The sequence below is a fragment of the Scylla paramamosain genome, chromosome 6 (assembly GCF_035594125.1).
Source record: "Scylla paramamosain isolate STU-SP2022 chromosome 6, ASM3559412v1, whole genome shotgun sequence".
Taxonomy (NCBI): Eukaryota; Metazoa; Arthropoda; class Malacostraca; order Decapoda; family Portunidae; genus Scylla; species Scylla paramamosain.
The window spans coordinates 9,917,315-9,937,113 of NC_087156.1; the positions used below are offsets into that span (position 1 = coordinate 9,917,315).

The window sequence follows — 19,799 nt, forward strand, 5'->3', positions numbered from 1 at the left end:
AGGTAGGTATATTTCATGCAGAGACTGCCACGTGTAAGCCTGGTTGCTTCTTGCAGCTTCCCTTATTTCTTATGTTCTTATGTTCTTATATGAAAAAAAAAAACATATATATATATATATATATATATATATATATATATATATATATATATATATATATATATATATATATATATATATATATATATATATATATATATATATATATATATATATATATATATATATATATATAGTGAGTAAATATTTGGATTGAATTGCCCTGGAACGTAGTCACCTCGAATACAATAGAAACGTTTAAAACTCGCCTTGATCTTTTTTTTTTTTCTACGATTGCTTTTTGTTTTGCTTTCTGTTTTGTTGTCTTTATATTCTCGTGTAGTATAGCTTCCTGTTTGTTTATTTTTTCATACCACTTTTCCTTGCCTTACTTATATTAATTATTTGTCATTACTCTTGTTGATCTTTTATTTTCTCTTTAATTTCCCGTTTCCCTTTTCATTGTTTTTCCTTAATCATATTCCACATTTATGAATTTCCCTTCTTCCGTTTCCACTATTCACTATGTTATTATGTATTTCTGTTGGCTTGCATATTGAAATTACCTTTTCCTTATCATTTACTTTTCATTAATCATCTTTTTTAATCGATTCTTCCCATTCACTTTTTTTTTTTTTTTTTTTACACTGACTCCACGTGTTCTTCCAAAGAAGACAACATTTTCTGTTTCGTTACCAGCACTTTTGATAGTAATTAATGTAAACACTCCACTACCTACAAGTACCATGAAATTAGAGCCTGGTGTGGATTTTGACGCAGCGGTGATGAAGGTGGTGGTGGTGGTGGTTGTACTGTTAAGTTTCATTTTAGTCTTATCGTTCCGCTCATTCCCTCGGCTGATGCCTTTGTTATCGTTGTGGTTGTTGGTGACGCTGTTGTTTTCATTACTGTTATACTTTGCTACACAAAAAAAAAAAATAGGTAGTAGTAGTAGTAGTAGTAGTAGTAGTAGTAGTAGTAATAGTATTAGTAGTAGTAGTAGTAATAGTAGTAGTTGTAGTACTAGTAGTAGTAGTAGTAGTAGTAATAGTATTAGGTGAACTATCAGTAGTATTTGTTCTTATCATCTTGTTCTTGTTCTGTTTTACTACTACTACTAATACTACTACTACTACTGGTGCTGCTGCTTTTGCTGTAGCTATTGAAGTTGAACATACCAATTTATAGACCAAGATAACCATTGTTGATAATGATTCGTTAATATATATATATATATATATATATATATATATATATATATATATATATATATATATATATATATATATATATATATATATATATATATATATATATATATATATATATATATGGTGAGTAAATATTTGGATAGAATTGCCCTCCAACGTAGTCAGGTCGAATACAATAGAAACATTTAAAAATCGCCTTGATAAATATTTAATGTCAAATACCCGGTTGTCACTGTTCACCTTATAGAAATCTTACCGCGGATATTTAGTCTTTCGGTGCGATTACATCTGTCTTCTGATGAGGGTATATGTGACTGAGGAAGAAAAACAACTAATTCACAACAAAGAAAATGAATCACATTAAAGAGACCTTGGTGATGGCTAGGTTCCTCGGCGACTTGCTGCTGACCCCGTCACAATAATGGTATAAGGAATGGAGTCCTTGCCGGGCAACTAACCCATCACCATAGTCACCTAGTAAACATGTATCCCACTCAGTCATATTTAAGGAAGAGGAAACGTCTTATCTGATATCAATAATAAAAATAGGACCGTATGTAGACTAGATGTGATAGAAGTAGAAATCATCTCTTAATTACTTTCCTCTCAAATTACGTTTTTTTTTTTTTTATGGAAATTTCCCTCTTCTTGCCAGCTTCTGCAGGATCGATGGGGGCGTGGGTGGGGAGGAGACTCTCCTCTACTTTCTTGTCTTTCACCTTTTTATATCCTGCATGAGTCTGCTCCCGGGAATTAGGTATGGTAGTTGTACGGTGATAAATAATATTTCAGTGTGACCTTTGCAATATCTTCATATATTTATGAAAGCTTTCGTTACTGTGGAGTTTGGCTGAAATATTATTATTGTTTTTTTTTTTTTTATAGATTTTTTCGTTGTATTTGTCCAGCACATTTTTGTTTATGTACTAAAAAAGAAAGTGATCATTTAAATCCCGAACTTTAATTTCATTTGCATAAAGAAGTTTAAATTAGAGAGTGAAATGAAGAAGGACTCCTTAACGTGTGGGAAGTGCCTGCCAACCTACTATGGAGGATGTGCTGCGCAAATCATGATTGTATAGGAGCGTGATGTAACCTGTTCACACTGATACCACTTACAGACAAGCCTTCAAGTACCTTGCTATTTCGTAGTAGTGGGTTAAATAATGTTTTGACATGTTTACATAATCATCAGAGAGAGAGAGAGAGAGAGAGAGAGAGAGAGAGAGAGAGAGAGAGAGAGAGAGAGAGAGAGAGAGAGAGAGAGAGCGGACAGGTGGGCAGGAAGGCAGACGGTCAAACAAACAGGCAGGGAGGCAAGCAAGCAAGCAAGGAGGCAGACAGACTAACGGGCGGGGAAAGAGGTGGATGGACATACAAAAAAGAAAGAAAGAAAGCAGGCAGACAGACAGGGTGACAGGGAAATAGTCAGCCTGACTTGAAGAGGATAGGCAGGCAAAGAAGCAGGCAGACAGGCAGGCAGGCAAAAATAGAAGGCAAGCAAGCAGACAGAGAAACAGACAAATAGACAGAGGGACAGATGGATGTGCGGGCAGACACAGACATAGACAAAGTAGTTTTAAATAGCGGCAGAAACTGGTATATTTCATTCTAAAGAATATATTTGCATAATTTCTTTGTAAAGCACTTTAATAAATAGTTTACCGTGCCCTGCACCGAGTACTTAACCAAAAGTTAAACTGAATTAGTCATTGGGATATTAATACAGCATAATGTTTGCATAATATAAACGTATGCCTCTTCCGTTACTCGTATATTCTTTCGTGATAACAGTTACTGTAAGCGAAGAAAATGCATACATAGTGACCTAACTATATTTTTTCTCTCATTGCCTCGTATTTACGGTATGCCATTTTTCAGGCACAATACGTAGTTGTCATTGATTTCCTAAAACTACTAAATATACCTAAAGACAGACCTACTGACCCATACTCGTAAATATTGTTCCACTCGTAATGTTACACCAGACACACACACACACACACACACACACACACACACACACACACACACACACACACACACACACACACACACACACACACACACACACACACACACACTCACACACACACACACACACACACACACACACACACACACACACACACACACACACACACACACACACACACACACACACACACTAATACAAACAGATGCATTGCAATAAAGCAACAGAGATTGGGATGCTCATTCTTACAGAACATTGTAGTGAACATGTGAGACAGAGATAAACAGACAGACGCAGACAGACAGATTGATTTAAAACAGTAACATGTACTTGTTATAAGCAATTCTAAGTGACCATTAATTTCCCGTTCATTCCCATTCATTGAAGCATTTCAGTGTTGAGACGCAAAGGTAGTGTAAGTGTTGAGGCAGCGGTGGTAGTGGCCCCTTCACCTCGCAGCGAGGCAGGAAGGGGAGGCGAGGGACACCAGCAGTGACTGGCCTGAAGGCGCCTTGCGTCCCGCCTCCTCTCTTGCGACCCTTGATTGCCATCATCCATCAATCGCAGCATGACTTGTGCTCCTCCTCTTCAGCCTCACTTAACTACCACCACGCTTCCCGGAGAAACCGTAACCCTATGCCATCAGAGCCGACAGAGCTGGTTGCATTAAGATCTTTAACTGTTAATATAACGGTGTTAGTATCTACGGGATCAGGCCTAAAAGCAGAGATAATATTAATATTAGACTGAGGGAGATGGACGACAGATTTACCTTCTGTGAGCGTTTAAAAGTGAATTCTCCAACACTAGGAAAGAAATTATTGAACTCTTCGGCTTTATCACTTAGATTATAAAAAAAAATATAGGCAATGTGCTTATTTTTCTGACTAGGGATAATTTCATTAATGACGTTCCATGTGGCCGAAGTGTTCCCTTTACTGCCTTTGAGACGGACTTGGTAATGATGCGCCCTAGTTTTATTACTATTATTTTTATTACTATTATAGTTTCTTGGCTGTTTTGTAACGTTTCCGTAACCGTGAATTACTTGTGTTGATTTTAAGCTTTCTTTGTAACCTATCACGGTCCTCCATTGCCTCACGGATATCGTCATTTATTCATGGTGTAGGTTTTCCTTTCACTGCTTTAGTTACAAGAGGGGCACACATGTCAAGACGGTTAATAAAAACGTCATTATAAATGCATACTTTTTTGTTCACATCGTCAGTTAAAAATATATTATTCATATTATGAACATTGTCAAGGAGCGAACAAAAAGTGTCTCTCATAGTTCTTCAAATTACGAAAACTTTTTTACCATGGGCAGTTTTTTAGGTTTTCTAACCATTAAAACAACAGACACTAGGTCATGATCAACAGTGACCTGAGGAACAACGTCTTGTGGTAGAATGACATCAGGTTTATTAGTTATTATGAGATCTAGTAAAGTAGCTGATGTTGAGGTTGTTCTTGTGGGTCTATCTGTTATTTGTGTCAGCTTGTTTTTTTATTATCTTACTGATTTTATTACTCGTTGTCATCATATCATCATTAGAATCACCTAGGATAAAGATCCTTTTATCACGCAGACCTACCATCCTAAAAACATCTTGAATGTAGTCAAATGATGTGGCTAAAGCCTTAGGGTGTCGATATACACAACCAATGATGATGGCCGGCAACTTCCTGCACTGTATCTTTACCCATACATCCTCCACGCCTGTCGGTCTTGGCACATCTAGGTTAATGACAGAGGGATTGAGGGTACTATGGACATACATGCATATCCCGGCTCCTCGACCATTGTCACATCTAAAAATCATACAATCAGGAATTTCTACGTAACCATCTGGGGTGTTTGAATTCTCCGCAATTGTAACATGCTGTTTTTTTTTTTTTTTTTTTTTCTCTCACTAGCATATTTATTTCTTTCCCTTCTGTAACCATGCGAGTTATCACTGTACGTTTCCTGCGTTTCAAACACCGGTGTTTCTGCACTAGGTGGCTTGTGTTCCATCTGCCCACTCCTGAGGTGTAGGCGTGGGCTTGATTATAAGCTGTATAGTGTCTGCCATCCAGCGTTCTCCTCAGGGTTGTATCGTGCAGACCGGGGCTGAATGCATCCTCCTCTTTGTTCCAGCCTGCCTCATGTTTTCTTGTCATTGCCCTGGCAGGTGTGAGATGAGAAGGACCTCGTGGTTTAGGAGCAGTGGGGGGCTGATGGGAAGCTTTATGGGTGGGAGACTTTCGGGTGTAAGACTTGCCTTGTTGGGTTGTTCTGCTATGAGCGCATAGGGAAACAATACCCGCGTAGGTTGGCGGGCCGCGGGAGCCACCACTCAGTTTGATTTTTTTCTCTATGTATGTATAGTGTCGAAATAGCAAAGGCATCGTAGAAAACACTAACATCTGGAGCTTCATCACTGTGTTTCAGGGAAAATATGAGCAAATCGTGTGAGTCTTGCCGTGGTAGGAAAGACTACTTCCTGCGGGACCTTATCAAAAAAGCGTCTGACACTGGTTTGGCAAGCAGCGGGACTAATAGAATAGGATGCCTTTGGTAATGAGTATATAGGAATATTATTGCCTGCGAAACACTACCTTGGGTTTGCAGTGAGGCTTTTGTATTCAGATGACCGCGGGATCTCTGAAATATGTAGACACAACTATACTAAGCAGGTCTAGTGAAAGGTATCACACTAAATGTATTGCTTCATCCAGACGAGTTAGCAGCACAAGCGAGAAGTAGGGTGGATCTCACAGGTGTTTGCTTTTGTTGAGATCCTTACCAAGAAGCGGTGACATCCAGAACCAACAGCAACTACGATATCTTTGTGGTCTGTGGAGCCTTTGTTATTGTTGTTGTTTTGTTGTGTAAGTCGACTTTATAGGGAACATCCTGTGTCCTCGTAGTAACCACACGAAAAGGCAGGTATCTAACTAGGAGTAATCAGAGAGTTGTTGTTGTTGTTGTTGTTATCAGAACCACAAACGGAGGAAGGTGGATGTGTTGTATTACTGAGCAACAATAAAGAGAGAAGAATAGATGAGTCACGCCACCTTGGCAGAGATACTCAAAAGGGATTTTCATGTTTTGTGCCGTGAATACTTTTTATGGCTAGACTGAAGTAGTACTTATTATTTTCTAAGTATATCCTTGCTGTTGTTTTTAGGTTTGTACCGCTGAATGTTGGGAAGCTTTTCACTTATTATTATTTTATTTTCTTATTTGATCTTGTTATATATGTAATTGTTATATATGTAATTGTAATTTATTTTGTTGCAGCTGTTGTGCATATTTAACATTCTCAGCGTTTCAGGTGTGTTCTGTTTTCAGTGTTGTTTTTCATGTATCCATGTGTTCCTGCTTGGAGGAATTTGGCACGTTTTATTTATGACTTCGTTTTTTTTTTTTTTTTTAATATTTATTCTTTCCTTTTTTGTTCATGTGTATGTTGTAACTCGTGCAGTAGAGGATATCTGGTGGCTCTGTTTATGATGCTCCAGTTTTAGCTCTTTTTAGAATAGTCAAGCTACATCACTTTTTTATGTGGATGTTTCGATATTTTCAGGAAAGGATGGCAGGTGGTGCCGCGGTGAACACTGCCAACACGTGCAGGAGGAAAGTGAGTACCTGCTTCATTACATCATGTTCACTCTGTTTTGGAACTCGCTGTTAAATTTTTTTTTTTTTCCATGTCAACTGAAACCTGTCACTGTTGCCTGCCTTTCTCTTGTCTACTTCCCACGAATCTATGAAGGAAAGAAAGGATGTGCTTCCATGGTATCGTGCCAGTACCATTATTCATTGAAGGATTAGTTTAAACCTTTTTCTAAAGCTTTTTTTTGTCTCCCATTTTTGTGCCTTCATCTCCTCCCTAACATCTAGAGCTTCACTACATTATGTTTCAGGGAAAATATGAGTAAATCGTGTGAGTCTTACCGAGGCAGGAAAGACGGCCTCCTGCGGGTCCTTATGAAAAGAGCGTCTGACACTGGTTTGGTAAGCGACAAGACTAAAAAAAATAGGATGCGTTTGGTAATGCGTATATAGGAATGTTATTGACAGCCAAACACTACCTTGGCTTTACAGTGAGGCTTTTGTATTCAGATGACCGCGGGAGCTGAAATATGTAGACACAACTATACTAGGCAGGTCCAGTGAAATGAATCATGCTAAATATATTGCTTCATCCAGACGAGTTAGCAGCACAAGCATGAAGTAGGGTGGATCTCACAGGTGTTTGCTTTTGTTGAGATCCTTACCAAGAAGCGGTGACATCCAGAACCAACAGCAACTACGATATCTTTGTGGTCTCTTGAGCCTTTGTTGTTGTTGTTGTTTTGTTGTGTAAGAGGTTATAGGGAACATCCTGTGTCCTCGCAGTAACCACACGAAAAGGCAGGTATATAACTAGGAGTGGTCAGAGAGTTGTTGTGTTTGTTGTTGTTATTGTTGTTGTTGTTGTTATCAGAAACACAAACGGAGGAAGTTGGATGTGTTGTATTACTGAGCAACAATAAAGAAAGAAGAATAGATGAGTCAGGCCACCTTGGCGGAGATACTCAAAAGAGACTTTCATGTTTTGTGCCGTGAATACTTTTTATGGTTAGACTGAAGTGGTACTTATTATTTTCTAAGTATATCCTTGCTGTTGTTTTTTTAGGTTTTATTTTGTTGCAGCTGTTGTGCATATTTAACATTCTCAGAGTTTCAAGTGTGTTCTGTTTTCAGTGTTGTTTTTCATGTATCCATGTGTTTTTGCTTGGAGGAATTTGACACGATTTATTTATGACATTTCGTGTTTTTCTTTAGTATTTATTCTTTCCTTTTTTGTTCATGTGTATGTTGTAACTCATGCAGTAAAGGATTTGTGGTGGTTCTGTTTATGATGCTTCATTTTTAGCTCTTTTTAGAATAGTCAAGCTGCATCACTTTCTTATGTGGATGTTTTGATATTTTCAGGGAAGGATGGCAGGTGGTGCCGCGGTGAACACTGCCAACACGTGCAGGAGGAAAGTGCGTACCTGCTTCATTACATCATGTGCACTCTGTTTTGGAACTCAATGTTAAACTTTTTTTTTTTCATGTCAACCGAAACCTGTCTGTTGCCTGCCTTTCTCCTGTCTGCTTCCCACGAATCTATGAAGGAAAGAAAGGATGTGCTTCCATGGTATCATGTCAGTAGTATTATCCATTGAAGGATGAGTTTAAACCTTTTTCCAGAGCGTTGTTTTTGTCTCCCATTTTTCTGCCTTCCCAGGGTATATATATGAAAGAAGAATGTAAATTTAGTCTATAATGTTCATTGTAACATGTATTCCAGTCTTTGTGTGCTTATTTTACTGTATGCATAGAGAAAAGAAGGATTCGAAATGTGGTAATGAAAAGTAGAACATGAAATAAATAGATAATAAATAAGTGAATAAATAAATAAATAAATAAATGGATGAATTAATGCATACCCTAGAGAACATTTCATACCTTCTGAGCTTACCATAGCAAATACACTGATATGCTACAAAAAATGCACACAAGTATATGAAGATGGAAAAAATGGGGGAAGTCTGTCTTGTGTTGTTATTTCTATGGTTACTGCTCTTCTGAATTTGCCATCAGCATGCGTCTCTCCTTCCCCACGCTGACGCTACACAAGACTTTCACCTTTATTCCGTTACCCTTCAGTAGTCCAGGAGTTAAGCAATATCTTCATTCTTTCATCCTCTTCATTGGTAAACTCTGGAATTCTCTGCCTGTTTCTGTTTTTTCCCCTTCCTGTGACTAGTTGTTTTAAGAGTATTGAGGCACTTCCTGAAACATATTTAGATTTTTTATTGTTGACTTTTTTTTTCCTTTTTTTCTCTTATTTTGTCTGTATGTATGGAAGCGGCAACTGAAAAGATATTTTTTTGTTCCTCTGTTTGCCATTCGCCAAGAAGATATGAAAGTATGAGTATAAGTAGTGGCTATATGCAAATGTTAGAATACCATTTTGTACTGACTCTAAATTAAACATGTGTTGCATTCTTTACTGCAGTGTTTCAAGTTGAGCCGTCTAATATCTTTTGCATCTAATTGATTTTTGTGTTCGGCTATTTGAATTTTTATTTCCAAAATGCAGTTCCATGTTTTTAAGAAGCATACAGGGTTGGAGAAAAAAAAAGCTTTCCTAAGTTGTAATAGGTGAATGTTAATAACAGTAGTAGTTGTAGTAGTAGTAGTAGTAGTAGTAGTAGTAGTAGTAGTAGTAGTAGTAGTAGTAGTAGTAGTAGTAAGAACATAAGAACATAAGAAATAAGGGAAGCTGCAAGTAGCGACCAGGCTTACACGTGGCAGTCCCTGTATGAAACACACCTACCTATTTCCATCTGCTATCCCCATCCATAAACTTGTCTAATCTTCTCTTAAAGCTCTCTAGTGTCCTAGCACTAACTACATGATTACTGAGTCCGTTCCACTCATCTACCACTCTATTTGAGAACCAATTTTTCCCTATCTCCTTCCTAAACCTAAATTTTTCAAGCTTGAACCCGTTATTTCTTGTTCTACCCTGATTGCTGATCCTAAGAATTTTGCTTACATCTCCCTTGTTATAACCCTTATACCACTTAAAGACTTCTATCAGGTCCCCCCTTAACCTACGTCTCTCTAAAGAATGTAAATTTAACAACTTCCACCTCGCCTCGTAAGGAATACTCCTCATGCCCTGTATCCTTTTAGTCATTCTCCTCTGTACTGATTCTAATAGACCTATATCTTTCCTGTAATGTGGGGACCAGAACTGCACCGCGTAGTCTAGATGAGGTCTGACCAGCGGCAAGTATAACTTTAATATTACTCCCGGCCTTCTACTTTTAACACTCCTAAAAATTAATCCTAGTATCCTATTTGCCTTGTTTCTGGCTTCTCTGCATTGTTTCCCTAGACGGAGTTCAGAGCTAACTATAACTCCTAAATCTTTCTCGTACCCTGTACCTACCAGAGTTTGGTTGTCTAATGTGTACCTATTGTGTGGGTTTCCTCTACCTACGCTAAGCACTTTGCATTTATTGATATTAAATTGCATTTGCCATCTATCCGTCCATTCATTCATTCTATCTAAGTCTGCCTACAAGGCGATGGCATCCGATTTTGACCTAATTAATCTACCTATCTTTGTGTCATCCGCAAATTTACTAACATCACTACTAATTCCACTATCCAAGTCATTGATATACATTAGAAATAACAATGACCCTAATATTGATCCCTGTGGCACCCCACTAATTACATGTCCCCACTCGGATTTCGAGCCGTTTATTACCACTCTCTGTTGCCTGTCTCTAAGCCATGACCCTATCCAGCCTAACACCTTCCCATCTATCCCGTGTGCCCTAACCTTTCTCAGGAGCCATTGATGGGGTACCTTGTCAAAAGCTTTACTAAAGTCCAGATATAAGATATCATAACTATCACCATTATCTACTGCCTCGTACACCCTTCTGTAAAAACTTAATAAGTTTGTCAGGAAAGATCTCCCTTTCGTGAAGCCATGCTGTGACTGATTTATCAAGTTATGTTTGTCTAAATGTTCCCTAATGTTCCTCGCTATTATTGACTCTAACATTTTACATACAACTGAAGTTAAGCTGACAGGTCTATAATTAGACGCTAAAGTTTTATCTCCTTTCTTAAAGATGGGTACTACATTAGCCTGCCTCCACATTACTGGTACCTCACTCGACTCCAGTGATTTCCTAAAGACAGAGACTAACGGCTCACTAATAATCTCTTTACATTCCTTAAGTACTCTGGGATATATTTCATCAGGTCCTGGTGTCTTGAACTTTTTTAGCCTATCTATCTCCTGTTCCACTATCTACCTAGTTATGGAAATATCTGTCAGCTTCTCATTCTCATCTGCTCTAAACACCTGTTCACTATCTGGCATATCCTGCATGTTGTCCTGGGTGAAGACAGTTAAAAAATAATCATTCAGAAGTTTACTAATCTCCTCCCCAAAACTAACCAGCTCCCCATCTGCTGCCTTTAATGGACCTACAGTATCCTTATTCTTCGTCCTTTATATCTGATAAAATCCCTTGGGGTCCGTCTTCGCCTGGCTGGCTACCTTTGATTCATAATTGTCCTTAGGTTTCCTCGTTAACTTCCTCACTGTTCTAACTAATTCATTATATTGTGTCCTTAAAACTTCTTCACCTGCCCTTAATCTCCTATATATACTTCTCTTACGCCCTATATAATGCTTTAACCTAGCAGTCATCCATTTAGGGTCATTTTTTTGTGATCTTATTGTTCTATACGGGATATTTGCTAACTGACCTGTATGAACTTTACGAAATATTTATACAATTCATCTACATTTACTTCACCTAGTCCCCTCATCTCGTCCCCTACCATCCTCTCCACTCCCTCATCTACTCGCCTGGACCTCACCTCTCTCATTTCAGCATGACCTGACATCCCAACATACTCACACCTAGCTCTCCCCTTCCTCTTTCTTCCTCCCTTCCGGACACATCTTCCCTCCTCTTGTCCTACACCCTCACGCCTTACCTCACCTCTCTCATCCTGCCTTATCTCTCTGAACTCCGTCCCTGACCTGACCTCACCCTGCATCCTTTGCCAGTCCACTCCTTGGAGGTACCTTTTTAATTCTTCAAAATCTGCTCTCCTAAAGTCAGGTATTTTACTAGTGTTTTTGTTTCTAACTGTTTCTTCCCATTGTAAATTGTACCTAATTTCCCTATGGTCACTGTTACCTAGCTGTCCTCCAAACTCTACCTGCGTGACTGCTTCCTCCCTGCTAGTAAGAATTAAATCTAGAATATTATTCCCCCTTGTGGGTTCTACGACTACCTGTTTTAAAAAATTATCCTGAATTACCTTAAGAAATTCCTCTGCTTTCTTGTCACCCACCATCAGACTCCAGTCGATATTCCTAAAATTAAAATCTCCTACCACACATACCTGACTGTACCTGCCTGCTCTATTTAATTCCTGCCACAGTGAGGCGTTAATTTCCTCTGTACTGGTCGGTGGTCTGTAAACTAACCCTAGTACTACTGACTGCGATCCTTCTTTAATATCTACCCATATCGACTCTGCTTTGTTATCTGTTTTAATTCTACTGTTGATAAAACACTGTAATGTGTCCCTAACGTATAACGCGACGCCTCCTCCTCTCCTGTTTTCCCTATCATTAAAAAACATTGTATACCCATCTATCTTAACCTCTGGATTAAATACTTTTCCTGACATATCTAACCAAGTTTCAGTTAAAGCAATGATATCAAATTTCTCAACGCATTTCTCAACGTAGTAGTAGTAGTAGTAGTAAAGAGAAGGATTATCAGCTGCAGTGACACCAATTCAGTTTTTCTATTATTTATATATTTTTACTATTATTCCACACCTTGTCAATCCATGCAAGGAAAAAAAAAGGAAAAAAAAAATAAAACGTATATTAAAAAAAAGTGAGAGGCAAGACCAGCAAGTGAAACACGCCCTGCCTTCTCCATAGACTTCACGTGTTTACTGCCACGCTTCCTGCCTGATAATTATACAGTCTTACGCTGGAGGCGTTTATTGTGGTGCATTTGCATGAAAGAATTTACTTTTTGCCATGAATGTTTCTCTCTCTCTCTCTCTCTCTCTCTCTCTCTCTCTCTCTCTCTCTCTCTCTCTCTCTCTCTCTCTCTCTCTCTCTCTCTCTCTCTCTCTCTCTACAAAGGAATACAAAGGAATGCATTGGAAGACCAAACCTTGAGGTATTGACGAGGCTGTTTGGATAATTATTCTACATTAACTATTATTGGGAGATACAGGATAGTACAGAAGGTTCCTCCCCACCAATCCCTCCAGCAGAAGCTGACAAGATACAGGAATTGATACCACGTGGTATAGAAAAACCACATAGAACTTGAGAGAATAGTGAGGGAAAGAGTTGTGGTCTGTCTACTTTTGTTTGTGAGGGAGAGTGTAAATGCATGATAGTTGTGTGATGTGGTGTGTGCGTAGCGCAGGTGAAGGCACAGTTTGGTTGTTGAGGGGTGGTGCAGCATCCTTGCGTTGCGCTTTCCAGGGAGGCGGCAGTCAATCAGGCCACAGCTTCGGTCACTGGGTCTGTGTACCTTCCCTTTAGAGGCTGCATACACAGGTTATCCCCTGCAACTTTGACCTCTAGTACTTAAAATCACAAAGTTGATCAATAACAGGAGAATGCGGACGAAGAAAATGAGGATTACATGTGATTACAATGGATAACCAAAACAGAAACACTTCCACAGGTCTTTACATATCGCTTTGGAATTAATTTAGATTAAGTACCCTTTAGTAAAGTAAGCCAAAGCAGTGTATGACTTCTGCCAAACTGACACGCCCTTGTGCTTGTGCTGGCGTGGGAAAACCTTCGTGCAGTGTGGGAAAAACTGGCTGCATTTTGATTGGAAAGAATGAAGTAAGATTTTATTATTATTCCTATGCAAAAAGAAAAAAAAAAATGGAGGAGGAGGAGGAGGGAGGAGGAGGAGGAGGAGGAGGATGAGGTGGTGGTGGTGGTGATGGTGGTAGAGTTTGTAATTTTTCTGTTCCTTTTCCTTAGGGTGAATTGATGATTTTTTCACTCTTCTGAACTCTTCACTCTTGAGAACTCTTCGGGACGGAATGTAATGCAGGTCTTGCGAGCGATGTTCGTCAGAGAGAAGCATGTGTTCCTTAAAATTTCAGTACTTTTTTTTTTTGTGCGTTGAGTTAAGTATTCATTTACTTTTATGATCAAGTGTCATCTGACTACCATTTAATGCTTCCTTGAACTGCCTTACTACGGTTCTTTTCATGGATAAAAATTCCAAATAACGTGTTACATTTCATTGGTGGCATGATTTCCCTTTAAAATGAATGCAAAGCAATCAATGTGGCACGTTCCATATCCATTATTGTGTCACTTTATTATGCATACAAACACTCCTATTAACGTATCACATCCCGCCCCTGGTGTGATTCCCCTCACCATGAATACAAAGCAATCCAAACGCTACAGTTCAGCCCTGCTCATGAAACACACGCTCTGATACAACTAGGCTTTTCACTTACTTTCAGCCCTTGTTTTCTCTTTAATAGTGCGAGAGTTGACTGGCCTCTTCACTCTTTGATCCCTTTCACAGATAAACTCCGTAATTCTCCCTGATTTTTATCTAACTTCCCAAACTTGTTATGACTTGAACTGATCATATATGTTTACTCACCTCCGTATGACTTGAGTTGCTATAAGAGACGAGTATCAAGACACCTTCCTAACTAAATGAACCAACCTGATTTAACTCTCTTTTCCATCCACTCTTTACCATGCGGAAATTAAGTGGTATTGTAAACTGTAACCAAATTGTTACCCTTATGATCTATTCTAGACTCTAATAAGTGATCTGGAGACTATGATAATAACACGCTCCCTCCACTGCACACCAGCTGTCCGTAATGTATCATGTCCAGTGGCTGTTAATATAAACTGACGCTCTATTAACCTGTCATCACTAATCAGTAATAATTCACGCACAAGCTCATCCTCGTCACCACAACATCACCATCACCGTCACCATCACCACAGCTTACACAACACTCCACCATGATTCTGTCCCATACCTCACCCCCGCCACAAATAATCATTCCTAATTAATCTCCCGTCCCTCACCACCACCACTAACAACAACATCACACCTCACTCTCAACTTCTCCCATTTTCACGAGTTCCTTTCTTCTCTTCCCTCGCTCCACCATCCTTCATCCTCTCTCCCTTACGTTCCATCCTTCCTTTTGCCGACTTAATGCTTGCAACAGACGCCCCTCCTCTTCCTCCCCCTCCTCCTCCAGTCCCGTAGTATTAGCAGGGCCTTGTCTCCCCTCATAAGCAGGGAGCTGTGGGAGGAACTGGAGGGATGTTTAGTGGAACATGTCGAAATAGCGTTGCCTAGCCGCCGCCGAGTACAGGAGTGTATTGAGGGTGCATTATCTCGCTACAGTGGCGGTGAACGGGGAGATGGATCGGTGAGTATGTTCAGGCGCAGATAGAGAAATGTGTTTGGTCTGACAAATTGATTAATGAATAGGTATCTGGTTGAACAGGTAGATTTATAGATAGATGGCTGGATGGGTAAATGGTTAAATAGATCGACTGGCTGATAAATAGATATATAGATGGACAGATGGATGGATAGATAGATTGATAGATAGATGAATAAATGAATAAGTATTTAATTACAGATATAAATAGATGGGTAGATAAACAGTTCAGTAAGCAGAAAATAGATTAGATAAATAGACAGACGGACAGACAGACAGACAGGGATAATAAGTACTTAAGTGGGAAAATATGTTGATAAATGCCCGTTGTAGATAAGAAGGTAGAAGTATTAGGTAGGGAGAGGTACACAGATAAAAACATCGACGAATGGGTAGGTAAGTGAAGAAACACAGGAAGGTAGGATGGTTGAAGAGCAATATACATAAACAAATAAGAAGAAAGTGTAAATGTAAGCGATGAATCAGATAAAGAGAGAAATTAGCTGTATATTGATGGACAGAACATATAGAAAAGCAACTGTAAATCATGGTAAACAAACTAAGATAAATAAAGGTATGTACTATGTTAGAAGGAAATTACATTAGAGAGTCAGCCAGCATATCAGACATTCAGAAAGCAGCACAGACAAAGACACATAGACAGACTGACTGATGGGTGCATATGCCAAATGAAATAGTAAACAAACATACATATATAGAATCATTACAAAAAGAAAAATATCAGAGACTTTGAGGCAGACACTGAATTTCGTATAACGAAGATATTTGTATGTTCATGTTTCGTAAATTACACACGAGCGATGGATAAAAAGGAGAGATTTTACATATAAACCTAGAGAAACAAAAGAAAGCAAAACATTATAAAACAAAAAAGGAATAAAAAAAAACATGAATCCTTCTATCTGTGAATCACGTTGAAAACAGAGGCGCCCACACACACACACACACACACACACACACACAGACACACACACACACACTCACTTTTCTGTCGCCAAAAATACACGCAATTATCCTGCTAGTCTATGAATTATCTTTCCAGAAATGAAAAATGCATAAATGTTATGAATTTTGTGTATTGTTGTGTGGATCACTGGAACTGTGTTGAAATCTTAACGGCAGAACCATGGAAAGAGAGAGAGAGAGAGAGAGAGAGAGAGAGAGAGAGAGAGAGAGAGAGAGAGAGAGAGAGAGAGAGAGAGAGAGAGAGAGAGAGAGAGAGAGAGAGAGAGAGAGAGAGAGAGAGAGAGAGAGAGAGAGAGAGAGAGAGAGAGAGAGAGAGAGAGAGAGAGAGAGAGAGAGAGAGAGAGAGAGAGAGAGAGGATGTCTTGCAACACAATACTCATGCATATATATCGTGCACACTTTTCTGCCGCTTTCTTCTTTCTTTCATGCGACATTTGGAAAAAGCAAATGTTGAGTTATTGTATGTGTGTGTGTGTGTGTGTGTGTGTGTGTGTGTGTGTAATAATAACAATAATAATAATAATAATAATAATAATAATAATAGTAATAAACGGTTTATTCTTTAGGCAGTCAACAAACAGAAAATGTACATTGGGGGTGGGGAAATACTTGACATTAATCCTAAAGGTAAGTCAAATCTAGAAGGGACTATTGATTGATGGCTCGCACCATTGTGGGAATCGCACTGAGTCTGTGTGTGTGTGTGTGTGTGTGTGTGTGTGTGTTGTGTGTGTGTGTGTGTGTGTGTGTGTGTGTGATAATAGACAAACAGACAGACAGACAGATACTTTAAAATACACAAAATTGCACATAAGCTGGGAACAGAGGCTCTCAGCCAATCACGCACCCTCCCACACAAGACAGACAGAAGGTCAAAGATATACTGATATACGTATTGATATACAATCTCTAACTGTTCGGTCAATATGTTGACGCTACACGAACTTACATATTTTACTGTGCGTCTCGAAGGAGTAACGCCAGAAGATGACAACGTCCGCCCTTTACTGCTCAGGGAAGTGTGTTGCTGGCTGTTTGTTGGAGTTTCAGGATTCACGAAGGCTGACGAACAGTTTTAAAAGTAGGAATGTGTTGGAGAGAGAGAGAGAGAGAGAGAGAGAGAGAGAGAGAGAGAGAGAGAGAGAGAGAGAGAGAGAGAGAGAGAGAGAGAGAGAGAGAGAGAGAGAGAGAGAGAGAGAGAGAGAAAGAGAGAGCGCACAAACATAAAATCGGAGAGACTGAAATAGAAAGGTTGAAGTAAAAAAGAATGAAAAAAAAGTTTCAAATGTATAGAGAAGTAAATGTATATACATGCTCACACACACACACACACACACACACACACACACACACACACACACACACACACACACACACACACACACACACACATTAACATTCATAGCACCACACACACACAAAAAAAAGGCAGAAAATAAAAAAAAAGTGTAGAGAGCTTAGGTCTGAAACCGTGTTGTGTCTTACTAAGGAGATCGAGGTATGAGGTATGAGGTATGAGATCGAGGTATGAGATGAGCTGAGCAGCAATAACTTTCTCGAGAACCTTAGAGATAATTGGTAGAAGAGGTATTGGACGATAATTTTTTGGTTCCATAACATCTCTTGTCTTGAAAACAAGAGCTACAATAGCGTGTTTCCAGGATTCAGGGAACAGTCCTGTTACAATTGACGAGTTAACTATACACGTAAGGTACGGGATTATGACTGGCAAGGATTCTTTTAGAAATCGTAGTGAGATATTGTCGGAACCACGAGAAGAAGTGTTTTTTAGGTACAACAGTGTCGCTATCTGTTGGTTCAGGTCGAAACATGTTATAAAATTGGTTGCTGGTGTTGTTGTTGTTGGGTATAGGCGCGTTCTGATTACCCCTGCGAATTTGTTGTGTTTTTTCTCGAAAGTAACCTTTCCATCGTTGGCAAAAAAATTACTGAAAGCCTCAACTTTGTTTCTCACTGCTTTTTCGTCGTTATCAAGTTCCAGTGGAATTTTGCATTTGTCAGTGGAGATGACATGTTTCAATAAACCCCACGAACCTGCACAATTCCCTTTATTTGTCTCAAGTTTGTTGCTGTAATATTCTGATCTAGTTTTATAGATTGACTTTTTAACTTCTTGCTTAAATATCTTGTATTTCGACTGTAAGTCTACATACATTGGACCTTTCGTTTTTGAGATTTATTTGTGTTGTGTCCCTCTCATGCATTAATGCTCGTAAATGTTCGTTGATCCATTGGGCGGAGGGTCTCTTGATTTCTTCTGTGACTAGTGAGCACAGTAGTCTAAACAATTATTGAAAGTATTTGTGAATATATTAACTTGTGTGTTGACGTTGTCTGTGGTAAAAATTTATTCCAAATGTGACTTTCTTGTCTTAATAAACTGCATAATGTCTCAGGGGAGTAAGTGGTTAAATTTCGAAATGTTTTTACGGTAGGTGGACGCTTTGGCTTTTTTAAGTTTACGGTCACGCTAATGATCTCGTGGTCGGCTACAGGATACGGAACTGTGTCAGAATGTAAAATGGACTTTGCCTTATTAGTGACTATTAAGTCTATGAGGGTGGCAGAAGTGGGGGTAGTTTTCGTGTGTTTCCTGATTACCTGTGTCAGTTTAGCATTCGAAATTATTTGTTTCATTTTACTGTTATCGGATAAAATATTATCATTAATATCTCCTAAAATATAAAAAGACTTACCTTTTAAATTAACATATCTGATGATGTCAGTTATATAATCATAAGTTTGGCTAAGAGATTTTGGGTGTCGGTACAGGCAGCCAATAATGACACTGGGAAACTTGCTGCTCTGCACCGTCACCCACACGTCCTCAACACCCTGCGGCCTCACAATATCAATTTCTATTGGGACTACTTTATGCACATCTGTGGTATAAATACATACACCTCCTCCCCTACCTTTATCACATCTGTACACTTTATATTCGGGTATGTCATTGTGTTCATTCGGAATATCATTACACAGCCATGTCTCACTAGTGCACAATACATCCGTTTTCTTTTCCCTAACAAGGAGAAGAGAGAGAGAGAGAGAGAGAGAGAGAGAGAGAGAGAGAGAGAGAGAGAGAGAGAGAGAGAGAGAGAGAGAGAGAGAGAGAGAGAGAGAGAGAGAGAGAGAGAGAGAGAGAGAGAGAGAGAGAATGTGTCTTTCCTGTCACCTTCCTTTCATATTTATTTCTTATGACATTTTATGAGACAAGATAGTACTTCGGTATCCTTATGTTACATTGTTTTTGTCTTTTTATTTATATATTTATTCTTTTGCTTATTACTTATATATAATATATATACTTTTACAGTCATTTGTTATTAGACAGGACTTTGTTATTTTATGCTGTTTCTTTCTTTTATACAGTGTTGCACGTGAGTATACGATTTTTTTTTTTTTTTGTAAGAGGGAAAAAGTTATTTCGGATTTTATCAGTGGAAAGAAAACGTGTGTGGGATTTTTCTGAGGAACGTTATTCGTATGTTGAGAGAGGAGAATCTTT

General features: G+C 38.8%; 1 protein-coding gene across 13 annotated transcripts in view; it reads left to right on the forward strand.

The window, feature by feature from the left end:
* LOC135101293 (circumsporozoite protein-like) overlaps window positions 1-9,257 on the forward strand; it is a 277,378-nt gene extending 268,121 nt beyond the window's left edge. For all 13 annotated transcript variants that reach the window (XM_064005026.1, XM_064005020.1, XM_064005025.1 and 10 more), the window contains 2 exons: window positions 6,798-6,851; window positions 8,192-9,257. In XM_064005026.1, coding sequence (XP_063861096.1) covers window positions 6,798-6,851; window positions 8,192-8,299 — 162 coding nt within the window. In that variant the 3' untranslated portion in view covers window positions 8,300-9,257. The remainder of the gene's footprint in view (window positions 1-6,797; window positions 6,852-8,191) is intronic.
* The last annotated feature ends 10,542 nt before the right edge of the window (window positions 9,258-19,799 follow it).